Source organism: Pleurodeles waltl, unplaced genomic scaffold (genome assembly GCF_031143425.1).
Source record: "Pleurodeles waltl isolate 20211129_DDA unplaced genomic scaffold, aPleWal1.hap1.20221129 scaffold_54, whole genome shotgun sequence".
NCBI classification, from domain to species: Eukaryota; Metazoa; Chordata; class Amphibia; order Caudata; family Salamandridae; genus Pleurodeles; species Pleurodeles waltl.
In genome coordinates this window covers 1,168,935-1,189,507 of record NW_027150248.1, presented here as the reverse complement: position 1 = coordinate 1,189,507, position 20,573 = coordinate 1,168,935, and the positions used below count along the sequence as shown (strand labels likewise).

Here is a 20,573-nt window from a genome sequence, read left to right as displayed (position 1 = left end):
GATACAAAGGCCACCAAGTGAATGCCAAGAAAGGGTAGCGTACAATGAATAACCTGAATTAAGCACAGGAAATTAATCGCATATCTTTCCGATGCGAATACCACCATATGAATGTCAAGAAATGGTAGCGTACAATGAATAACATGAATTAAGCACAGGAAATTAATTGCGCGTCTTGCCGATTCAAAGACCACCATATGAATGCCAAGAAATGGTAGCGTACAATGAATAACATGAATTAGGCACAGGAAATTAATTGCGCGTCTTGCCGAGACTAATACCACCATATGAATGCCAAGAAATGGTAGCGTACAATGAATAACATGAATTAAGCACAGGAAATTAATTGCGCGTCTTGCCGATTTGAATGCTACCTTGTAAATGCCAGAAAATGGTAGCGCACAATGAATATCAAGATTTGTACACGAGTAAAGAATTGCGCGTGCTTGCCAATTCGAGCGTCAGCATGTAAATGCCATAAAAAATCAAGCACACATTCACACGCAAAAGAGCAAGATCATTTTATCATGCTAATTAGGCCCAAGAACTCGAAAACCTTCGAGAACAGGATCGGGGGCCCAGCCGACCTCCGTCTTACCGCCCTCATCAAGAATCACCGACAAAGTGAAAGGGCAAGGCCTGGAAGATCAAAGTAGGCCTCCGGAACAGGAGCTCAGGAAGTTGCTGCTGCTCTGCACCGGGACCTTTGAATAGTGAGCACGTGGAGCTAGGCTGGCTCCCTTATATAGAGTCTTGGCCCAGCCCACAAACCACATCCAGGCATGCTGCAGGGAAAGCTTCTAGAAAGCCCTGGAAAGGGACCACACCCTGACACACTCTGAAAGCCTGCAGCAATACCTAGCAAATGAACAGTATTTGCAAGCACCTGTGATAGAAGTCTTCAAGATTAAACTCTGCAATGCAAAAGGTTAATAAACTGCACATAAACATAATGCATGAATTACTCTCATGTATAAAGGCTGGGTTTTTGCATTCTAGTCACCCGTAGAGCAGCCACTGCCCTAGTGTTGACAATTAATCATCAACCTTTTTGTTTTCTGCATTCGTATTTTTTGGTCCTCTGTCACAACATTAAATTAAATCATATGCATTGTTTATTTCGCTCAGACATGCATAAGATAATGCACGCTTAATATGGACCATTATAGAGAGTCTGGAAACCCTGAAGAGGGTTGAACAATAAATAACAACGAGCTAAACCAGGATATTGAAAAGTAAACGAGTAAAAAAAATAAAAAAATGACAAGGTTGGTTCATGTGCTATATGTGGACATATATTTTGAATTTTAGTAAAATGTGGGACATTTTAAGAATTTTGGACATTATCTTACATAGTTGGATTCTAGTGGATTTGGAATTTGCAGTTCATTATGAATACAATATAAGGTATACTTAGAAATTCTACCATATGGGACATTATGGTTATTTCTCAACTCTGATTCTCTACTTTTACACATCAACATTAACAAAGCATGTTATATGTTATAAGGGATCACTGAGCGTCTCCTCTTTTCTATAATTGTTTTTTGAACTTATGGGTGTTGGAGTGTTTCTTCATTTAATTCTTTCCCACATATGTCTGGTACTGTGATTTTGAACATAAGATACATTATAGGACACTGGAGTATAAAGTGACGTTGATAGTTGTTAATCTATTAAACATTAGTTGATCTTAATAAGTATCTATGAGTCAGTGGGCATATGTAATAGGTGACAGAATATTTTTTGCTTTTTTCGGTATTGATATCTTATCAGCCTTGATAAAGTCCTTGAATAGGACGAAACACGTGTCAGCTAAACATCGTACAGGCTGAAATTTAATTCCGTTGGTTGAGGATTTATAAAGACTGAACATCTGGGCTCCACGGGCAAACAGATTTTATATGAATGGACATGGCTAAACATCGTACAGGCTCAAACTTACTTCCATTGGTTGAGGATTTATAAAGACTGAGGGGCATATTTATACTCCGTTTGTGCCAAATTTGCGTCGTTTTTTTCGACGCAAATTCGGCGCAAAACTAACGCCATATTTATACTTTGGCGTTAGACTCGTCTACCGCCAAAGTATGAGGAATGAGCGTCATTTATTTGCGTGAACGCCTTCTTTGCGTTAATGAGATGCAAGGTAGGCGTTCCCGTCAAAAAAAATGACTGCGACGCAAATGCGTCGTATTTATACTCCCGGGCAAAAATCACGCCCGGGAGTGGGCGGGGCAAAAAACCCCGCATTTGCGCCTCTTTTTAACGCCTGGGTCAGGGCAGGCGTTAAGGGACCTGTGGGCTCAAAATGAGCCCACAGCTGCCCTCCCATGCCCCCAGGGACCCCCCCTGCCACCCTTGCCCACCCCAGGAGGACACCCAAGGATGGAGGGACCCATCCCAGGGACATTCAGGTAAGTTCAGGTAAGTATAATTATTATATTTTTTTTTTTTGGCATAGGGGGGCCTGATTTGTGCCCCCCTACATGCCACAATGCCCAATGACCATGCCCCGGGGACATAAGTCCCCTGGGCATGGCCATTGGGCAAGGGGGCATGACTCATGTCTTTACTAAGACAGGAGTCATGTAAATGGCGTCTGGGCGTCGTTAAAAATGGCGCAAATCGGGTGGAGGCGATTTATTTGCCTCAACCTGACTTGCCCCATTTTAAGACGCCCTAACGCCATTTTTCCCTACGCCGGCGCTGCCTGGTGTACGTGGTTTTTTTCCACGCACACCAGGCAGCGCCGGTCTGCTAGCGCCGGCTAACGCCATTCAATAAATACGGCGCCCGCATGGCGCTTCAGAATGGCGTTAGCCGTGCTAATCTTTTTGGCGCAAAACTGCGATAGCGCAGTTTTGCATCAAAAAGTATAAATATGGCCCTGAACATCTGGGCTCCATGGCCAAATGGAATTTTATATAAATGGACATTAATCCTTTCGCAGTTTCAAAGGGGAAAAATATACTGCTTTTTAATATACAGAAATATATTATTAAAGATATTAACGATCAAGAGAATGTTGACACCCATTTGTTTTTGTATTTAACTCTTCATGTGTCTTTTTCTCTCTCATCATACATTGACTTAATCCATTCTCTCAGATGGTCCCAATGATTACTATAATAATATGATTTAAAAAAGAGTTTTTGAGTCCTCCACTATTTATTTTTTTCTAGTTGACAGTAAGCTGACTGATCATAGGAAGCTTGCTGAGGAGGCGGACATCTGCGATAGCACCAGAGTGTGCAAAAAGGTATCTGGGGGACACCCACTAAGGTGGTCAGGGTTCCCAACAGAAGAACGAGGCGGGAGAAAAACTTAAAAATAAGGGGTTCTCAATAGGCCCCTGAAATAATTCCCAAGGGAATAGTGGTAACCATTCCCAGTCTGAGTCTAAAAGGAAGGAGTTCTTTGACAGTAAGACAGGGAGGTTTGTACCCCAATGCATAGAGTGCACTAAGTATGGTCAATCTAAGGGTGACTCCAAATGTCCCATGAGGGCACAGCCCCCCACTGGGGGGAAGACACCTGGGTTGGCTAGTGTAGCGCTCACGGAGGAGGTAGACCCAGTTAGTTTTGGAGAACAGCTCGAGGTAACCCTAGTGTCCGTAGGGGATGCAGAAATGGTTCCAAAAGCCCACATGCCTGCTAATATTTCCAAGTATAGGCAGTGGGTCACTATTAATGAGCAACAGGTGGAGGCTCTGCGTGACACAGGAGCCAGCATGACTACTGTCAGGGGTCAGCTGGTGTCAGCAGAGCAGATCCTATTGAACATATTCCCCGAGTCATAGTCGCCGACAATTGTGAGAGCCACCTACTGGTAGCTCCTGTTCCCTTTGAGTTGGGGGGGTCTCTGGTACTCTGAAAGTAGCTGCGAGTCCTGCCATCATGTAGGTTGTCTGTTAGGCAACAACCTTGAGCACACTACCTGGAGGAAAGTAGAGCTAAGGTCTCACTTGGAGGTGTTGGGATTGCCTTAGTGGGTCTGCATGACAACAAAGTCCATGGCTGCCTGGGAGGGGAGTCAAGGGCGTCTGGAGCCTGGAACAATGGCCCAGCTAGCTGCCAAGGAGAGGAGCAAGGGGCACAGGAAACTGCTCCCAGAAGTTCCCGCAGTGGTTGACGGGGTCCCTGAAGAGGAGGCCCCTGAGCCAACCGGGGAGGACATTGTTACCGTAGGTGACCTACCTCAGCTTGCTGGCTGGCAAGTTGAAGGTGGGCCCAACAGAGAAGAATTCTGCAAGGCACAGAAAGAGTGCCCCACTCTTGAGGGTCTGAGGCAACAGGCCTCAGCCCAAGCAGCAGGCAAAGCCTCTGGTGATCACCTTATCTATTGGGAGAATGATCTCCCTTACAGTGAGCCTAAGGTACTAGAGGCTGTGGCAGCATGTATGCTAGTGGACCCCCAGTGTTACCAGGCCTTCCTACTGGGTGTGGCTCATGTCATTCCCCTGACAGGGGAGCCGGCTTGACAATCAAGGCCAGTAGGTGCCACATTGGACAGTGTTCTGTGGTGTACTTGGGACACCTAGTAGGTGGTGGCTAGGTGCAGCCCCTCCAGGCCAAGATTGAGACAATCATGGCCTGACAACCACCTAGAACCCAAACAGAAGTGAGAGCCTTTCCAGGCCTCACTGGATACTACCATAGGTTTGTTAAGGGTTATGGCACCATAGTGGCCCCCTTAACAGAACTCACTTCCAAAAAGCAACCTAGGTTGGTATATTGGACATTGGCTTGTCAGAAAGCCTTTGACTCTCTAAAGGAAGCCATGAATCAATCAATCAGTTTTTGTAAAGCGCAGCCACTCACCAACGAGGTTCTCAAGGCGCTGGCACCCATGCTCAGGGCCCCTGACTACTCCAAGGAGTTTATCGTGCAGACAGACGCTTCAGAGCATGGCATAGGCGTGGTTCTAGCACAGCTGAATGAGGAGGGACTAGACCAAAGAGTAGCCTTTATTAGAAGAAGGCTTTTACCACGGGAACAAAGGTGGACTGCCATTGAAAGAGAAGCATTTGCTGTGGTCTATGCACTGAAGAAGCTGAGACCATACCTGTTTTGGGCTTATTTCCGGGTTCAGACAGACCTCAGGCCACTCAAATGGCTCATGCAGATGAGGGGTGAAAATCCTAAACTCTTCAGGTGGTCCATTTCCCTACAGGGGATGAACATTTACACTGGAGCATCGCCAATGCTGATGGTCTCTCCAGAATCTTCTACCTTAGTGATGAGAGCTCCCAGAGGGTTGGGTAGCTCTCCCCACTTTCGGTTGGGGGGGAAACATGTTTGACCTGTCAGCCTTTGGGTGGTCATCCCCCAACTTTTTGCCGACCTCCCTCCACTTTTCTGACACTGTTCTTGCTGATTTTAGGACTCTGCACAACACTGCTAACTACTGCTAAAGTGTATATGCTCTCCCTTAAACATGGTAACATTGGTTCATTCCCAAACGGTATAACTGATTTACTTATAAGTCCCTAGTACACTCCACTACATGTGTTCAGGGCCTGTAAATTAAATGCTACTAGTGGCCTGCAGCACTGATTGTGCCACCCACAAGAGTAGTCCTTTAACCATGTCTGTTCCTAACATCCCCTAATGACACCATGGATGCACTCCATTTACAATACAAAGCTTAATGGTGCACGTTTTCACAGATGAGTCGACGCATCTGTTGGCGCTAAACTCACACATTGCTGGAGTAGCGTTAAACAGATGCAACTGCAGCAATGCGAGGAGCCTCCCATAGGGAAAAGCCTTGTGTCAATTTTACGCCTACCCTGAAAAGATGGTAAAAGTTTGACACAGTGAAGTCACAGAACGACACAGTCAAATGTTTGAAATTTCATTGAGTCATTTCTGCATAGTTTTCCCATCGGAATAACCTACCCTGCATACATTATACCTGGTGCAGGTATAACGTGACGCAGTGCTTTCCAAACTCACTCATTGGCCCCAATGCGTCAGTTTGTAAAGATGGAGCAGTGTAGTACACTGCGAGCGCCACCACTGAGTCAAAACAAAATGATGCAGTGGTGGCACAAGGGACTTGTAAATAAGCCCCTGAGCACAGAAAACTCTTCCTTTAAGGGACTTGACACTCCCATTCATGTCCCACTCCTTCATGACCCACACCAGACCAAAATGTCAGTAAGGGAAGCCAAGGCCAAAAGCATCCTGCAAGATAAAAGGCTGTCAGTACATTCTATACATCTTCTTAGGCTCTCAAAGAGCACTTGGGCCCATATTTAAACATTTTCATGCAAACCTCCGGTAACGCAAGTTTGCAGGAAAAAGTTTACCGCTGTCTTGCGCCATTCCAAGATGCGGCCGGGTGCCATATTTATGGAATGGCGCAAGCCGGCGGTAAGGCCCAGCTAGTGTCATAGAAAATGATGCTAGCCGGGTGGGGGGTGGCGGTAGGGAAGGTGGAGGTTGGGTGTCAGAAAATGACACTAGTCTGGTTTAGAGGCAAAAAATACTTCTAAACAGACTAGCGCCATTTCCTGGCACCCAACCCCCACAAACATGACTCCTGTCTTAGATAAGACAGGAGTCAGTCCCACCACCCCAGTGGCCATGCCCAGGGGACAAATGTCCCCTGGGCATGGCCATTGGGCCCAGTGCCCTGCAGGGGGCCCCAAGTTAGGGCCCCGATGGCAAAAAAATAAAAAATATATATATACTTACCGGGACTTACCTGGGATAGGTCCCCCATCCTGTGGTGTTCCTCTAGTGTAGGTGGGGGTGTCCCTGGGGCTTCGGAAGGGCACCTGTGGGCCCATTCCATGGTGTTCCACCATGGAAATGGGCCCACAGGTCCTCTAACATCTGCCCTGACCCAGGCGTTAAATAATGGCGCTAAGCAAACTTAGCACCATTATTTAAGGCCTCCTCCCCCGTGCATGATTTTAGTATGGGGGATAAATATGGCGCAAAGGCCATAGCATGTTTTTTGGGTGGGAACACCTAACTTGCATCTCAACATTTTGCTAGCTCCATAACTTTGGCGCTAGATGGGTCCAGCTCCAACGTATAAACATAGGGAGTTAGCTCTGCACAGAATTTGCATCAAAGAATTGACACAAATTTGGCGCAAAAAAAGTATAAATATGCACCTTGGTCTCAGATCAATGAGGCAGAAACCCATGGCCAGAGCGTTAGAGAGACCCAGAACCTAATCTGATGGCCAGATAATTAGATCATTAGGGAAAAAGCACAAATAAATTAATATTATATCCTGGTTATGCATCACATGTCAAGGAAAACTTATCGAATAGAGGAAAGCTATTAAAAAATTATTCACTGCAATTCCATTTCTGGTGTACATATCCTTTAATGACATTGATTTTATAACTTTAATCCCCCAGATTAAAGGAGAACTCAGCAAAGATCAGAGATACGCTTTCTCAAAAACAACATTCTACTACATATTTTAGCAGAAAAACACAAGTAAACTATGGGGCATATTAACCGTTGAACCAGCAAGGACGAAATATCCATTCGTGTTTGTGCCAGTTAAAACAAGATCAGCTCAGTGGCAGGGCAGTCCCCTCAAGGACTTCTGTCCTGCACAGATCTATTGGACTATTTTAGAGTTCACTTCAGCTAGACTAACTGAACAGTTTAATAATGTGCAAAGACAGTGGGTCAGGCAGAAGGGATTGCTGCTTTCTAAGAACAACACCAGACAATTGTTCTTGGTTACTGGGCACCGTCCATCATTATCCCTGATCCAAGATTGAGGCAATATAACATCATGCTTACCATCTGCACATGGAAAATCAGGGGCCATAAGAAGGTCATCTCCTCTCCTGATTATTTACAACATGTATGAACCTTCAAAATAGTTTGCCTACAAGAAACCTGACAGGTGATCACAAATCCCTGGCCGGATTACACCGAGTTCCAATCACCAGCTCTGAGGTCAAATAATGGTGGCCACCCTCTGGGCGGTGTTTCAGTTTATGTGCACAATCCGTTAGGGCTAACCACAACGACTGTGGCTGATTTCAATGGAGAGATTATCATAATAAAGCTTGAGTCGCACACTGGTGCAACCATTCGTCATAATTTTTTAGTGCAGGCCAATATACACATATAACTAAATCCAGCACAGAAAAGGGAAACAATGGAGTATTAAAGTGATACCCTCCGTCAATTAAGACCTGACAACCTAAAATCTGCATGGCTACTAGAAGGGGATTTCAACGCCAATTTGGTAACTCCATTGAGTGAACAGGAATGGTTAGACATCGAGAATCAGCTATGGGGTATCCCTCAAATAACCGCGACCTGTCCAGATAGATGCACCAACACAAGCATTACACTTACCTCTGCTCTGAACGTCCTAGGTTTATGGCCATTGAATGTGTCCATCTAGAAGCACCAACACAAGCATTACACTTAGCTCTGCTCTGAACGCCCTCGGTTTATGGCCATTGAACGTGTCCAGCTAGAAGCACCAACACAAGCATTACACTTACCTCTGCTCTGAACGTCCTAGGTTTATGGCCATTGAATGTGTCCAGCTAGAAGCACCAACACCAGCATTACACTTACCTCTGCTCTGAACGTCTTGGTTTATGGCCATTGAACATGTCCAGCTAGAAGCACCAACACAAGCATTACACTTACCTCTGCTCTGAACGCCCTCGGTTCATGGCCATTGAATGTGTCCAGCTAGAAGCACCAACGCTAGCATTGCACTCACCGCTGCTCGGAATCTCCAGGGTTTATGGTCACAGAAAAGTATGCGACCAAGCCACACATTTTACGCATATCTCACATCAGAGGCATGCTTGACTATTATTGGGTATCAACTCAGCATTTTCACTGGCTTGAAATTTTCAAAATTAACCATAAGCTCATAAGAGATCATGCTATCCCTGTGTTTCCTAGTGAAGCTACTCCTTTGAGAAAAGTAACAGTATTCGGCCACAATGCTGATGACACCTTTCTCATGGACAAATGACAATAGGTCTACAAAGATATCTGATGTGTCAGAAAAGTCAACGAGCTCAGCATTAACATGTCGAAAACCAGGATTCTAGTCTTTGGCAAAAGGAGGGACAAGTGTGGGGCATGGTGGATAAATGGCAAGGAAATTGAACGAGTTTCTACAATCAGATACCTAATGGAAGCACAACCTGCTACAGAAAATGCTCTTACTTTTGCCTTCCAGCATCTTCTCAATAACTGTCTGGGTCCAGATCTTTCTGCAATTTGTAAAGTGATTGAATTAATGTCTAATGGCTCCCTTATGTATAAACAAATGCCTAACTTCTTGGTTGGATCTTGTTTAATGCCATTGTTACAGACATCTTTGCCAGCTTCTGTCAAGCACGGCTCAGGCTCAAACCCCAATGGAGTTCAATTGAATCCACCAGGATAGCTCCCTTTATTTTCAGATTTCTTTCAATTTGTGTGATCTTACAGTCAGGTGATTTGGAGTCTATTAGGCATCTCCTATGGAGCACTATCTAAGATAAGGGATCACAAATCCTTAAGCTTTACCAGACTGTGACTGATGGGCCTGCGGCTAAAGATCCGATGCAAATTTCACTTCCATTGAATACACTAGCAAAAATATTTTGAAACAAGTCTGCATCAGCCCAGGACGATTTGCAAGCCATCCTTTCAAGGGCTCATGCAACATGTAATATGCATCTTCACCGGCCCCTATCCCTGCCATTACATCTACCCCACCATCTAAACTGTTTTGTTAAAATTCATCTACTTCTTCAACAACTCAGTCTGATGCCATTAAACGCATACATGTAGGGTGCAGTGGTGTAACAAAGGCCCCTGCAGACCCTGTGGTACTGGGGGGGGCGAGTTCTAGGGTTGCACATCCTGAGTGAATCCGGAGAGGGGACCCTCCATGTACTGTGCAGGAGGGCCCCTTAGGTTTCATTGCATCACTGATAGGATTCCCTGGCAGGTGACCAGGATGGTCATTGCAGAGGCTGTCGAACCTCGAGGGATATTCTCCAGCACATCACCTACCCGAAGCACCTATCTTAAGACTACTGAATATTAAATCTTGCAAAGCTGCTGTAGATGAATGTTTAAGGGGTGCTTCACGCGAATTGTATGCAAAATTCTTGAAATCCATGAGGTCTGCCATATCGGTGCTGAATGCTGTTGCACAATAGTATCTGCAATTGACTTGCTTCCAATGTGGGATGAGTGGACGCACCCTGTGACACCCCTCTGAGTGCATTTAGATTTACCGCAGCTCTTCATTCGTGATGATCGTTGATGAAATGTGGTTTCCCCATTCATAGCAAGTGGATTTTAAGTCATCTCTGATGTGGTTGTTTTTATTCAAATACATAGTGGGCCTTGATGAGAAGGGGTCCTTGGGCCTCAGTTGCACTTGCATTTTAACTGCTCTTGTTGTGGGATTCGGCACTCTTAGGGGCATATTTATGAGAGGTTTGCATCATGATTGCATCACACAGTGTGGTACAATTATGACGCAAATCTCCAAGTCAGATTTTTTAAGCTATGCAAAGCCCTGACTGGTTTAAAAATCTGGAATAATGCAAAGCAGTACAAAGTTCACATACAACTCCTATGGCTTTTGATGAATTTCCAGATTTACACAACCTGGTAAACCATGGAGTTCACCAAAGCGATGTGTCTCCCCAGGAGAGTCGTAACGAGGATAAATCTCTTTATTTCTCCTCATTATTTCCTCTTTCTACGTGTGCTGCATTCTGCAGCACACATAGATAGAGGAATATGCCTCTCAGGATTTTTTTTGTGCAGGAAGGTGTGCCTTCCTGCACAAAAACAATCCTGCATGCAACGCAGGCGCCCTTGCGCCATGGTACAAGGATGCCTGCATTGGTGCTAGGCTGCCAAAACAGCACCGATGCAGGGAGAAAGGACATGAATGCACACTATGACTTAAATACCTTGCATTCCTGCCCTTTTCCAGTGACGCAGTGCAGCGCAGTGAGGTGACTGGCTGCTCTGCCCCACTCTCCCATGAATATGGGCCTTAATATTTAGCTACAGTTCACCTGAGCTTGACTAGAATGGACATTTTATGACACTTTTCCTGCTGCTCTTGCTTTCCTTACCCATCTGTCTACAATGAACCACCAAGAGCCTGGACCTGTGTTGCTTTTGTTTGATGTTTGTATTGCTATATTCCCACTGTATATGCAGTGTTTTAACTGATGATTTGCAGTGATTTTGATTAATCGTGAACAATAAAAACCTTTCAGACAAAAGTAAAATGTTGAGACTTTGCCTGATTTTGCAGTCGTTGCTTGACATTTCTTTCCCATCCTGCTGTATCCAGGTCCCGATGAGGTCCGGTTGGTGAACGGCACATCCATCTGCTCTGGGAGAGTGGAGGTAAAACACAATGGAGTCTGGGGGACCGTGTGTGATGACTCCTGGGATCTGAAGGATGCTTCAGTGGCCTGCAGGCAGCTTGGCTGTATTTCAGTACAAGAACATGAGTACAACCCAACATTTGGAAAGAGCTCCCTGCCTGTTTTAATGAGTAATGTTCAATGCACAGGAGATGAGGCTGCTCCATGGGAGTGCCCACAGCAGGGCTGGGAGCACAATACCTGTCCTACAGGAAGGGATGCTGGGGTGACCTGCACAGGTAAGATATGCAATGGAAATGCAATAAACATATCTTTGCTCAAGAAATGGAAGGAACTAACAGTGGAAGACACATATTTGATGCAACATGCAAAGTGAAAGATTACAACAAACAATAACTGATTGCAATAACTACAGATGTGTATGTTCTAGACTTGCTCTCCTCTAAGAAACCTCACATATTTTCACACAACTCACAGACAGCAGATACCCTGACACAGGCATCCTCACAACAAGTCTCACTTCTTTAAAGAATGAAGACATGTCTTTAGGACAGCTGTGCAGGCAGTTGGTGATCACCACCACTGATGGTGGCAGTACTCCACTTGCCAGTATCCCACAGACAGATCTGGTACCACTGAAGAGCATCCCCCACATAGCTGCCAAATTCACTGAAGGGGCTGAGGAAGAACACACAGATGAATCCTGGACCTGTCTAACACCATCACTCCTTCACCTCTGTAAGAAACATCTTGATTTCCAGTATGAACACCTCCTACAGTCCCAGCACTTGATGTGATTCTACAAGTGACCCATTATCCTGAATCCCATGATAACCTGTACTGCCTGCCTTTATGCACAGTGCTCAGTAGCCCTGTAGCTAGGTTTGCTCTCTGTAATTACCCTACATGCAGATATTCACAGAGGCCCACATGTCATGAATACAGATTATACTTATATCCACCAGAGCAGTTTGTCTACAGTTCTGTAAGTGCTGGAGGCATTAGCACAGAAAACTGCATCTAATCATGCATACTGGTGCAGTGATCCAAACACATTTACAGAGTGTTAGCCTGCACTAAGCAATAAATCCCATTAAGTGGTCCTTGATTATAACAGTATATTTTTCCTACAGTGCTTCGGACTCAGAGGCAATGCATAGGTGAAAATGATACATATATGTTCTTTCAACAGGTCTGTCTATTTATGATTATTGTAAAAGGCACCAGAGCATACATTGTATAGTAATTAATATGGTTTGGTGATTTGCTCATGTGCCTGTGTGTGTTTATGTGTGTTTGTGTGTGTGTGTGGGTGTGCGTGTGGGTGTGTATGTGTGGTCATGTGCATGCAAGAGAAGGAGTGATGAGGTGGATGGTTCCGCCAGCATCAGCAAAAACTCTGGAGTCAGCCATGAATTGCATAACTAGATTGGATATTCAAAGTAAAAAAGTTGGCTATTTTGAGACTGTTTGTGTGTTATGGATAATGTAGCAACAAAAGACACTATCACACCTGAAAAAGTCTCTGGTTCCAGACACACTCTGGGAAATCATTGTGAATTATTTTTATCAACAATGCAAAGGCATTTCTGTAAATATGATTCCCTTGGAGAACACCCATCAACTAAATCCCCACTGTGTTTTGGGATTTACCTTCCTCTGCCCATCCTGCATGTGGCAGTATTGCCACATTGACAGTTTCCTGGGTAGGAAGGGGTTAGAGAGGAGAGTCCCTCCCCTGCTTCAAATTATGATGACATGAGGCAGTCTTGCCTCTCTATACACCACACCCCTAGAACCTTTAGCAGAAATGCCCCCCACCACTCCTTCCCTTCCTCGTTGTCTCAAGAGACACCCACACCTGCTGCTGAAGGGGGTCTCATGAAGTGTATTTGCAGTTGTTGGAGTGACTCTCTGTGGAAAGAGGATCCTGTTTGTGATGTCTGTGGGGTAGGGGAGAAGGGAGAAGGACAGCGGGAGGCGTCTAAGCTCACTGCTCTGCAGGAAGGTGGCCCTCCCTCTATAGCGGCCATGACAGGGTACGGTAGGTTCATGTGTGGCTTGGCCTCCACCATCCAAGCCAAAGGGAAGCCCCCCCCCCCAGTACCTGCTACAGGGATGACAGAAGGCAGTGCCACTATCGACAGAAGGTGAAAGCCCGGAGGGGCAAAGTAATACAAATGTGTTAGCTTTGAGGGTTTCAGAGGCTTTTGAAATAATTGGATTAATTCCTTACTCTGACTTATTCCTTTATAGGGAGACACAAGAGGTATAATCGGTTAACCTCGTCTACCTCATAAGGGGATTTAGGCCTGCATATTTTTTCCTCCTTGGTCATGTGTGTGTACGAAGAGTAAAAGACTTTCAAAGGGAAAGCATGTCTCATCTACTTCACTGGAGGACAAGGAACTGATCTCAGCAAGGAGGGCGAGAGTGAGGTGCCCTCATTCAGGGATACCTGCTCTCATAACCCTGCGAGAAATGCAAAGAATGATATGACTGCCAGTCCAGGACAGAAGACAGGTATATGTGTGTAAGGGCACCCCTGCACTGGCAGAGGTGGCCCCACAAACTCCAGGCCCATTTTCCCGGACTTCATGAGTGTGGGGATGCCATTTTATGCGTGTACTGGACATAGGTCAATACCAGCCCAGGAAGGCAGAACAAAGGATTTCCTTTGGGAGAGGGGTGTTACACCCTCTCCCTTTGGAAATAGGAGCGTCTGGATACAGTTTCTTTGGTCAGAAATCAAAGTAGAGATTGCAGAGGAATCCTGCTGGAATCTTGCATGCTTAATCTGAGGAACCACCCAAGAGAGAGACCCTAAATAGCCCTGAAATGGGGGATTGGTCACCAGCTGGGTGACCACATGTCAGGAGTGGACTCTGACGTCACCTGCCTTCACTGGCCACTCAGATGCTCCCAGAGTTTCCTGCCAACCTTGGATTCAAGATGGCAAAATCCAGGGAACCACTGGAGGAGCTGTGGGCACCACCCCTGGGGTGGTGATGGACAGGGGAGTGCGCACTCCCCTTTCCTTTGACCAGTTATGTGCCAGAGGAGGGAGTAGAGGTCCCTGAACCGATGTAGACTGGTTTATGCCAGGAGAGCATCAAATGTGCCCTTCAAAGCATACAAGTGGCTTGGAGAGGCTACCCCTCACAAGCCTGTAACACCTATTTCAAAAGGGAGAGGGTGTAAACCCCCTCTTCCAAAGGAAATCCTTTGTTCTGCCTTCCTGGGCTTGAGCTGATCAAGCAACAGGAGGGCAGCAACCTGTCTGTGAGGTGGGCTGCCTAGAAATCCTCAGAAGGTTATAATGGTAATATTGGGGGGTCCTCTAAGGAGCCCCCAGAGTGCATGGAATTATACAACCAATAGTTCCAAGTGTATTGGGGTATGATTCCAACATGTTTGATACCAAACATGCCCATGTTTGTAGTTACCATTATGTAGCTGGACATAGTATAGGAGGCTGGCCTGGTTTGTAGTGGGTACCAAGGGGTACTTACACTCTGTACCAGGTCCAGTTATCCCTTATTAGTGTAGAAGAAGTGTTTCTAGCAGCTTAGGCTGATAGAAGGTGTAGGAAAGTACCATCTTGCCTGGCATGTTACCCCCATGTTTCACTGTATATATGTTGTTTTAGTTGTATGTGTCACTGGGACCCTGCCAGCCAGGGCCCCAGTGCTCATAAGTGTGCCCTGAATGTGTTATCTGTGTTATGACTAACTGTCTCACTGAGGCTCTGCTATCCAGAACCTCAGTGGTTATGCTCTCTCATTTCTTTCCAAATTGTCACTAACAGGCTAGTGACCAATTTCACCAATTTACATTGGCATACTGGAACACCCTTATAATTCCCTAGTATATGGTACTGAGGTACCCAGGGTATTGGGGTTCCAGGAGATCCCTATGGGCTGCAGCATTTCTTTTGCCACCCATAGGGAGCTCTGACAATTCTTACACAGGCCTGCCACTGCAGCCTGAGTGAAATAACGTCCACGTTATTTCACAGCCATTTACCACTGCACTTAAGTAACTTATAAGTCACCTATATGTCTAACCTTTACCTGGTAAAGGTTAGGTGCAAAGTTACTTAGTGTGTGGGCACCCTGGCACTAGCCAAGGTGCCCCCACATTGTTCAGGGCAAATTCCCCGGACTTTGTGAGTGCGGGGACACCATTACACGTGTGCACTACACATAGGTCACTACCTATGTGTAGCTTCACAATGGTAACTCAGAATATGGCCATGTAACATGTCTATGATCATGGAATTGCCCCCTCTATGCCATCCTGGCATAGTTGGCACAATCCCATGATCCCACGGGTCTGTAGCTCAGACCCTGGTAATGCCAAACTGCCTTTTCAGAGGTTTCACTGCAGCTGCTGCTGCTGCCAACCCCTCAGACAGGTTTCTGCCCTCCTGGGGTCCAGCCAGGCTTGGCCCAGGATGGCAGAACAAAGGACTTCCTCAGAGAGAGGGTGTTACACCCTCTCCCTTTGAAAAAAGGTGTCAGGGCTGAGGAGGAGTAGCCTCCCCCAGCCTCTGGAAATGCTTTCATGGGCACAGATGGTGCCCATTTCTGCATAAGCCAGTCTACACTGGTTCAGGGACCCCTCAGCCCTGCTCTGGCGCGAAACTGGACAAAGGAAAGGGGAGTGACCACTTCCCTGACCTGCACCTCCCCTGGGAGGTGCCCAGAGCTCCTCCAGTGTGCTCCAGACCTCTGCCATCTTGGAAACAGAGGTGCTGCTGGCACACTGGACTGCTCTGAGTGGCCAGGGCCAGCAGGTGACGTCAGGGACTCCTTCTGATAGGCTCCTTCAGGTGTTGCTAGCCTATCCTCTCTCCTAAGTAGCCAAACCCTCTTTTCTGGCTATTTAGGGGATTTTAGGGAGAATTTGCCCTGAACAATGTGGGGGCACCTTGGCTAGTGCCAGGGTTCCCACACACTAAGTAACTTTGCACCTAACCTTTACCAGGTAAAGGTTAGACATATAGGTGACTTATAAGTTACTTAAGTGCAGTGGTAAATGGCTGTGAAGTAACGTTGACGTTATTTCACTCAGGCTGCAGTGGCAGGCCTGTGTAAGAATTGTCAGAGCTCCCTATGGGTGGCAAAAGAAGTGCTGCAGCCCATAGGGATCTCCTGGAACCCCAATACCCTGGGTACCTCAGTACCATATACTAGGGAATTATAAGGGTGTTCCAGTATGCCAATGTGAATTGGTGAAATTGGTCACTAGCCTGTTAGGGACAATTTGGAAAGAAATGAGAGAGCATAACCACTGAGGTTCTGGATAGCAGAGCCTCAGTGAGACAGTTAGTCATAACAGAGGTAACACATTCAGGGCACACTTATGAGCACTGGGGCCCTGGCTGGCAGGGTCCCAGTGACACATACAACTAAAACAACATATATACAGTGAAAAATGGGGGTAACATGCCAGGCAAGATGGTACTTTCCTACAGTAACCACTGAGGTTCTGGATAGCAGAGCCTCAGTGAGACAGTTAGTCATACCACAGGTAACACATACAGGGCACACTTATGAGCACTGGGGCCCTGGCTGGCAGGGTCCCAGTGACACATACAACTAAAACAACATATATACAGTGAAATATGGGGGTAACATGCCAGGCAAGATGGTACTTTCCTACAATGACACTGCCAATGTCTGCTAGAAACACAGACTGAGGTGACAAGGTTCACACAGTATCAAACACATCTAAAAGAACATTCTTCTTGACACTTGAGTTCAACAGAGAAACACAGAATTAAGGGCCTGATTGAGATCTTGGCGGACGACTTACTCTGTCACAACAGTGATGGATATCCCGTTCTCTGAAATATAAATCCAATTATATCCTATGTAACTGATATATTCAGCAGCCAGAATATCCATCACCATTGTGGTCCGTCAAGATCTCACTTAGGCCCTAAGGCCTATATTTATACTTTTTCAGCACCGCGTTTGCGTCATTTATTGATGTAAAAGCGGTGCAAATTTCCAAAATATAATTGAATTTTCTAAGTTTGCGCCGCTTTTGCGTTAAAAAATGACACAAATGCGGTGCTAGAAAAGTATAAATATGGGCCTAAGTCTCTAGTCCATGAGCAACAAGAGATCAAGTGCCAGGGTTGGAGAGATGATCTAGAGTAAAGACAAACAAGGAGCGATGGAGAACAAATCACGGAGAAGGAACTGGAGAGGAGTCTAGAGTCTTGGAGCAACTGAATGTCCGGCCTGCTTACTACTATAAAGCATTAGTGCACACTAACCTGAAGGGAAGGTACTTACTTTAAGTGGAATCTGAAGATGTCAGGAGGCATAGGAGCTCAAGAGGAGGTGGAATCGTAGCTTATGAAGGAAAACACTGGAAGTGTCTCAGAAGCCAGGATCATGGAATCATCAGGATGGCTTGGAAGACTAGAGCACAGGTAGTTCCAGGCGACTCAGGAGATGAGTGTAGGGATGATACTTTCGCCGAAACTTTGGAGGATCTGTGTAGGAGGCTGGCCTGATGTGTGGTGGGTACCTATGGTACTTACACCTTATACTGTTGAAGCTTCCTTTAGCTCAGGAACAAACCAAAGACCAGGCAGCCTTAAGATACAAGCAGAAGGCTTTATTACATGAATGGAGACTGGGGCTTGAGTGGCCAAGTCCAACAGTCTACATACAGGAAGTAATACATGATCTTTTATTTGTGCAAACCACAAGTCATGTTCATACATTACATCAATTCTTGTTATCAATATATGGTCATTTCTTGAACATTGAGAGAGGTGTTACCGTTAATGTCTAGGTACCATACCAAATAAGGTATGATAGAATACTTGAGGGAAGTTGTAGAACATAGCCTACATGTTTCATACTGTAAGTTGGAACTTTCCATCTGAGAGAGGCAGCAGGTACACAGGATGGTACATTTCGTCATGCATATTGCTCCAGCTTAACGTGCATTGATATTTCATGAGCGCAGTCTTACTGGCAAGCCTTGCAACATAATGCGCTCCAAGCAAAGATACATAATAACAGTAAATACTATTTATTTGTATATAAGTCATGAGCACTTCAACAAACAGGCCTTGTTATCATTGAGTATCACAGGGCCTAGTAGGCCCAAATGGAGGTAAGAGTGAAATGCAATTCCACATTCCGCCCTCTGATACTCAATTATAACCTACACTGTCCTTTGGAGCAGAATTGTCTCAGGGGTAACTTTCTCCTCAGGGGCAGCGTCTCCATATTGCAGCTGGTGATATGCATAATTCCTCTTACAGCTTTGGTGCAGCCTTATCTTTATACACGTGGGACACACCTGTATTAGCCCACAGATCGTTATCAAAGCCACTACTCCTATTATTAGCGCCTCTATGAATCAAGAGCCCCAATTGCTGAACCATGACCCTAATTGTTCCCAAATCCCCCCGGGGTCTGAATATTGCCTCTTCATCTACTTTCCTTATATTTCCTATTGCTTTATTGATGTTGCCACTATTGTCCAGAATAAACAGCAATACTGATGGATCATGGCACGTACCCCACCATCCTTTGTGAGGATGATGTCTAACGCCATTCTGTTCTGACAGCTCTTAAGTCGGTGAGCTCCTCTGTGATATTTCCCAGAGCTGTCGCTGTGGAGATCTGCCAATGTCTCAACCAGCCCGGCCAGTCTGTGTTTTTTATTTTCAGAATGCATAACTTCTAGTGGTGGCACCATCACTCCCATTACTGCTAATACCTGGTCTATCCAAGAAGGGATTCTCTTTTTGCGTTTCTTCCTGTGTGTTAGATCTGTTATCTGGGACAGGCTAGTTACATGTGTTATGCATGGCAACACCAGTGCTGGGTAGAAGGTACCTCGCCATCCAGCCAGTAGTCTGAAATAGGCGTTATTGCCACACACAAAGGGAAAACCCCTGGGCCCTGACAGACCCACGGACAGCCTTTTGGGGCCCACCCTTATCTTATCTAAGTTGGTATAGCTGAGGCAGTCACTGGTGCCCACTTGCATGTTGACATTGGCATCAGTGGTACCCTCCTGACAACAGGGGTCAACCTGGAGATTACTTCCAGAGAATTTCCAGATAGGGCTCAGGTACTTTCTATCATTCTCTGCTATTTTCTTTTCTACTGGTGAGGAACCCATTCTTTCTTTCAACAGCTCCTGCTGCAGGTGGATAGTATGCACAAGGCAATTTCTGGGTGACCCCTAGCCCAGTGCAGAGTCCCAGTATTAGTAATGGAGTAATGAACCCTGGTCTGTTGTCAGAACTCAGGAGTGCTGGGACCCCAAACCTGGGATAAGTTCTTTCAACAGGCACATAGCTACTGTCTGTGCATCACAATTCTTTGTGGGATAGGCTTCTGTCCATTTACTAAACATGCACACAATGACCAAAACATGTTTAAACTTGTGTGTCGGGGCATTTCAATGAAGTCCATTTGTAGGTTCTTTAAGGGTCCATACGGCGATGGGAAATGGCCTGATGCAGTGGGTGTGCCTTTGCCTGTGTTGTACTGAGCACAATTAGTGCATTGCTTGCATAAATGTTCTGCATACTGGCGAAATCTTGGGCTGAACCAACATTGGGAAAACAAACGGATCATTCCATCTCGCCCCACATGCGAGGGACCATGGAAGAGGTGGGCCATGGAGGAGAGCAACACTGATGGCAGACATATTTTACCATTTGGGGCTACCCAAACCCCCTCCCCATTCTGTATACATCGTCCCCTCTTCCTTTCCTCCAACTCCTGTTCCCCGGCCTGTTCTTGAACACATTTAGCATCAAAGTATGTGCATTCCTCTTTAACCAGTGGGGCAGATGTCACCTGCACCATTTCTTACTTGCACCCTCTTAGGGCTATTCTCCTTGCTTCCCTGTCAATGAATGCTTACCGATGGAGGCATAATCCTTGGCAGAGGTGTGAGCTGCACACTTTACAATGGCAACCCTTTTTGGTAAGAGCAATGCCTGCAACAGTTCGGCAGTCAAAGATGCATGTTGTATGTGTTGGCTAGCTTAAGTGAGGAATCCCCTCATTGCCCACAGCTGGCCAAAGTCATGTGTTACTCCAAAAGCATATTGACTGTCTGTGTAGATATTTACTGACCTTCCCTCCGCCAGTTTGCAGGCCTGCGTCAGTGCAACTAATTCTGCTGCCTGGGCACTTTTTACTGTTGCCA

General features: G+C 45.9%; 1 protein-coding gene across 1 annotated transcript in view; it reads left to right on the top strand.

Annotated features, from left to right (window-relative positions):
- LOC138278708 (CD5 antigen-like) overlaps positions 1-20,573 on the top strand; it is a 223,189-nt gene that overhangs the window by 128,481 nt on the left and 74,135 nt on the right. Inside the window, exon 4 of the mRNA XM_069219289.1 lies at positions 11,333-11,647. Coding sequence (XP_069075390.1) covers positions 11,333-11,647 — 315 coding nt within the window. The remainder of the gene's footprint in view (positions 1-11,332; positions 11,648-20,573) is intronic.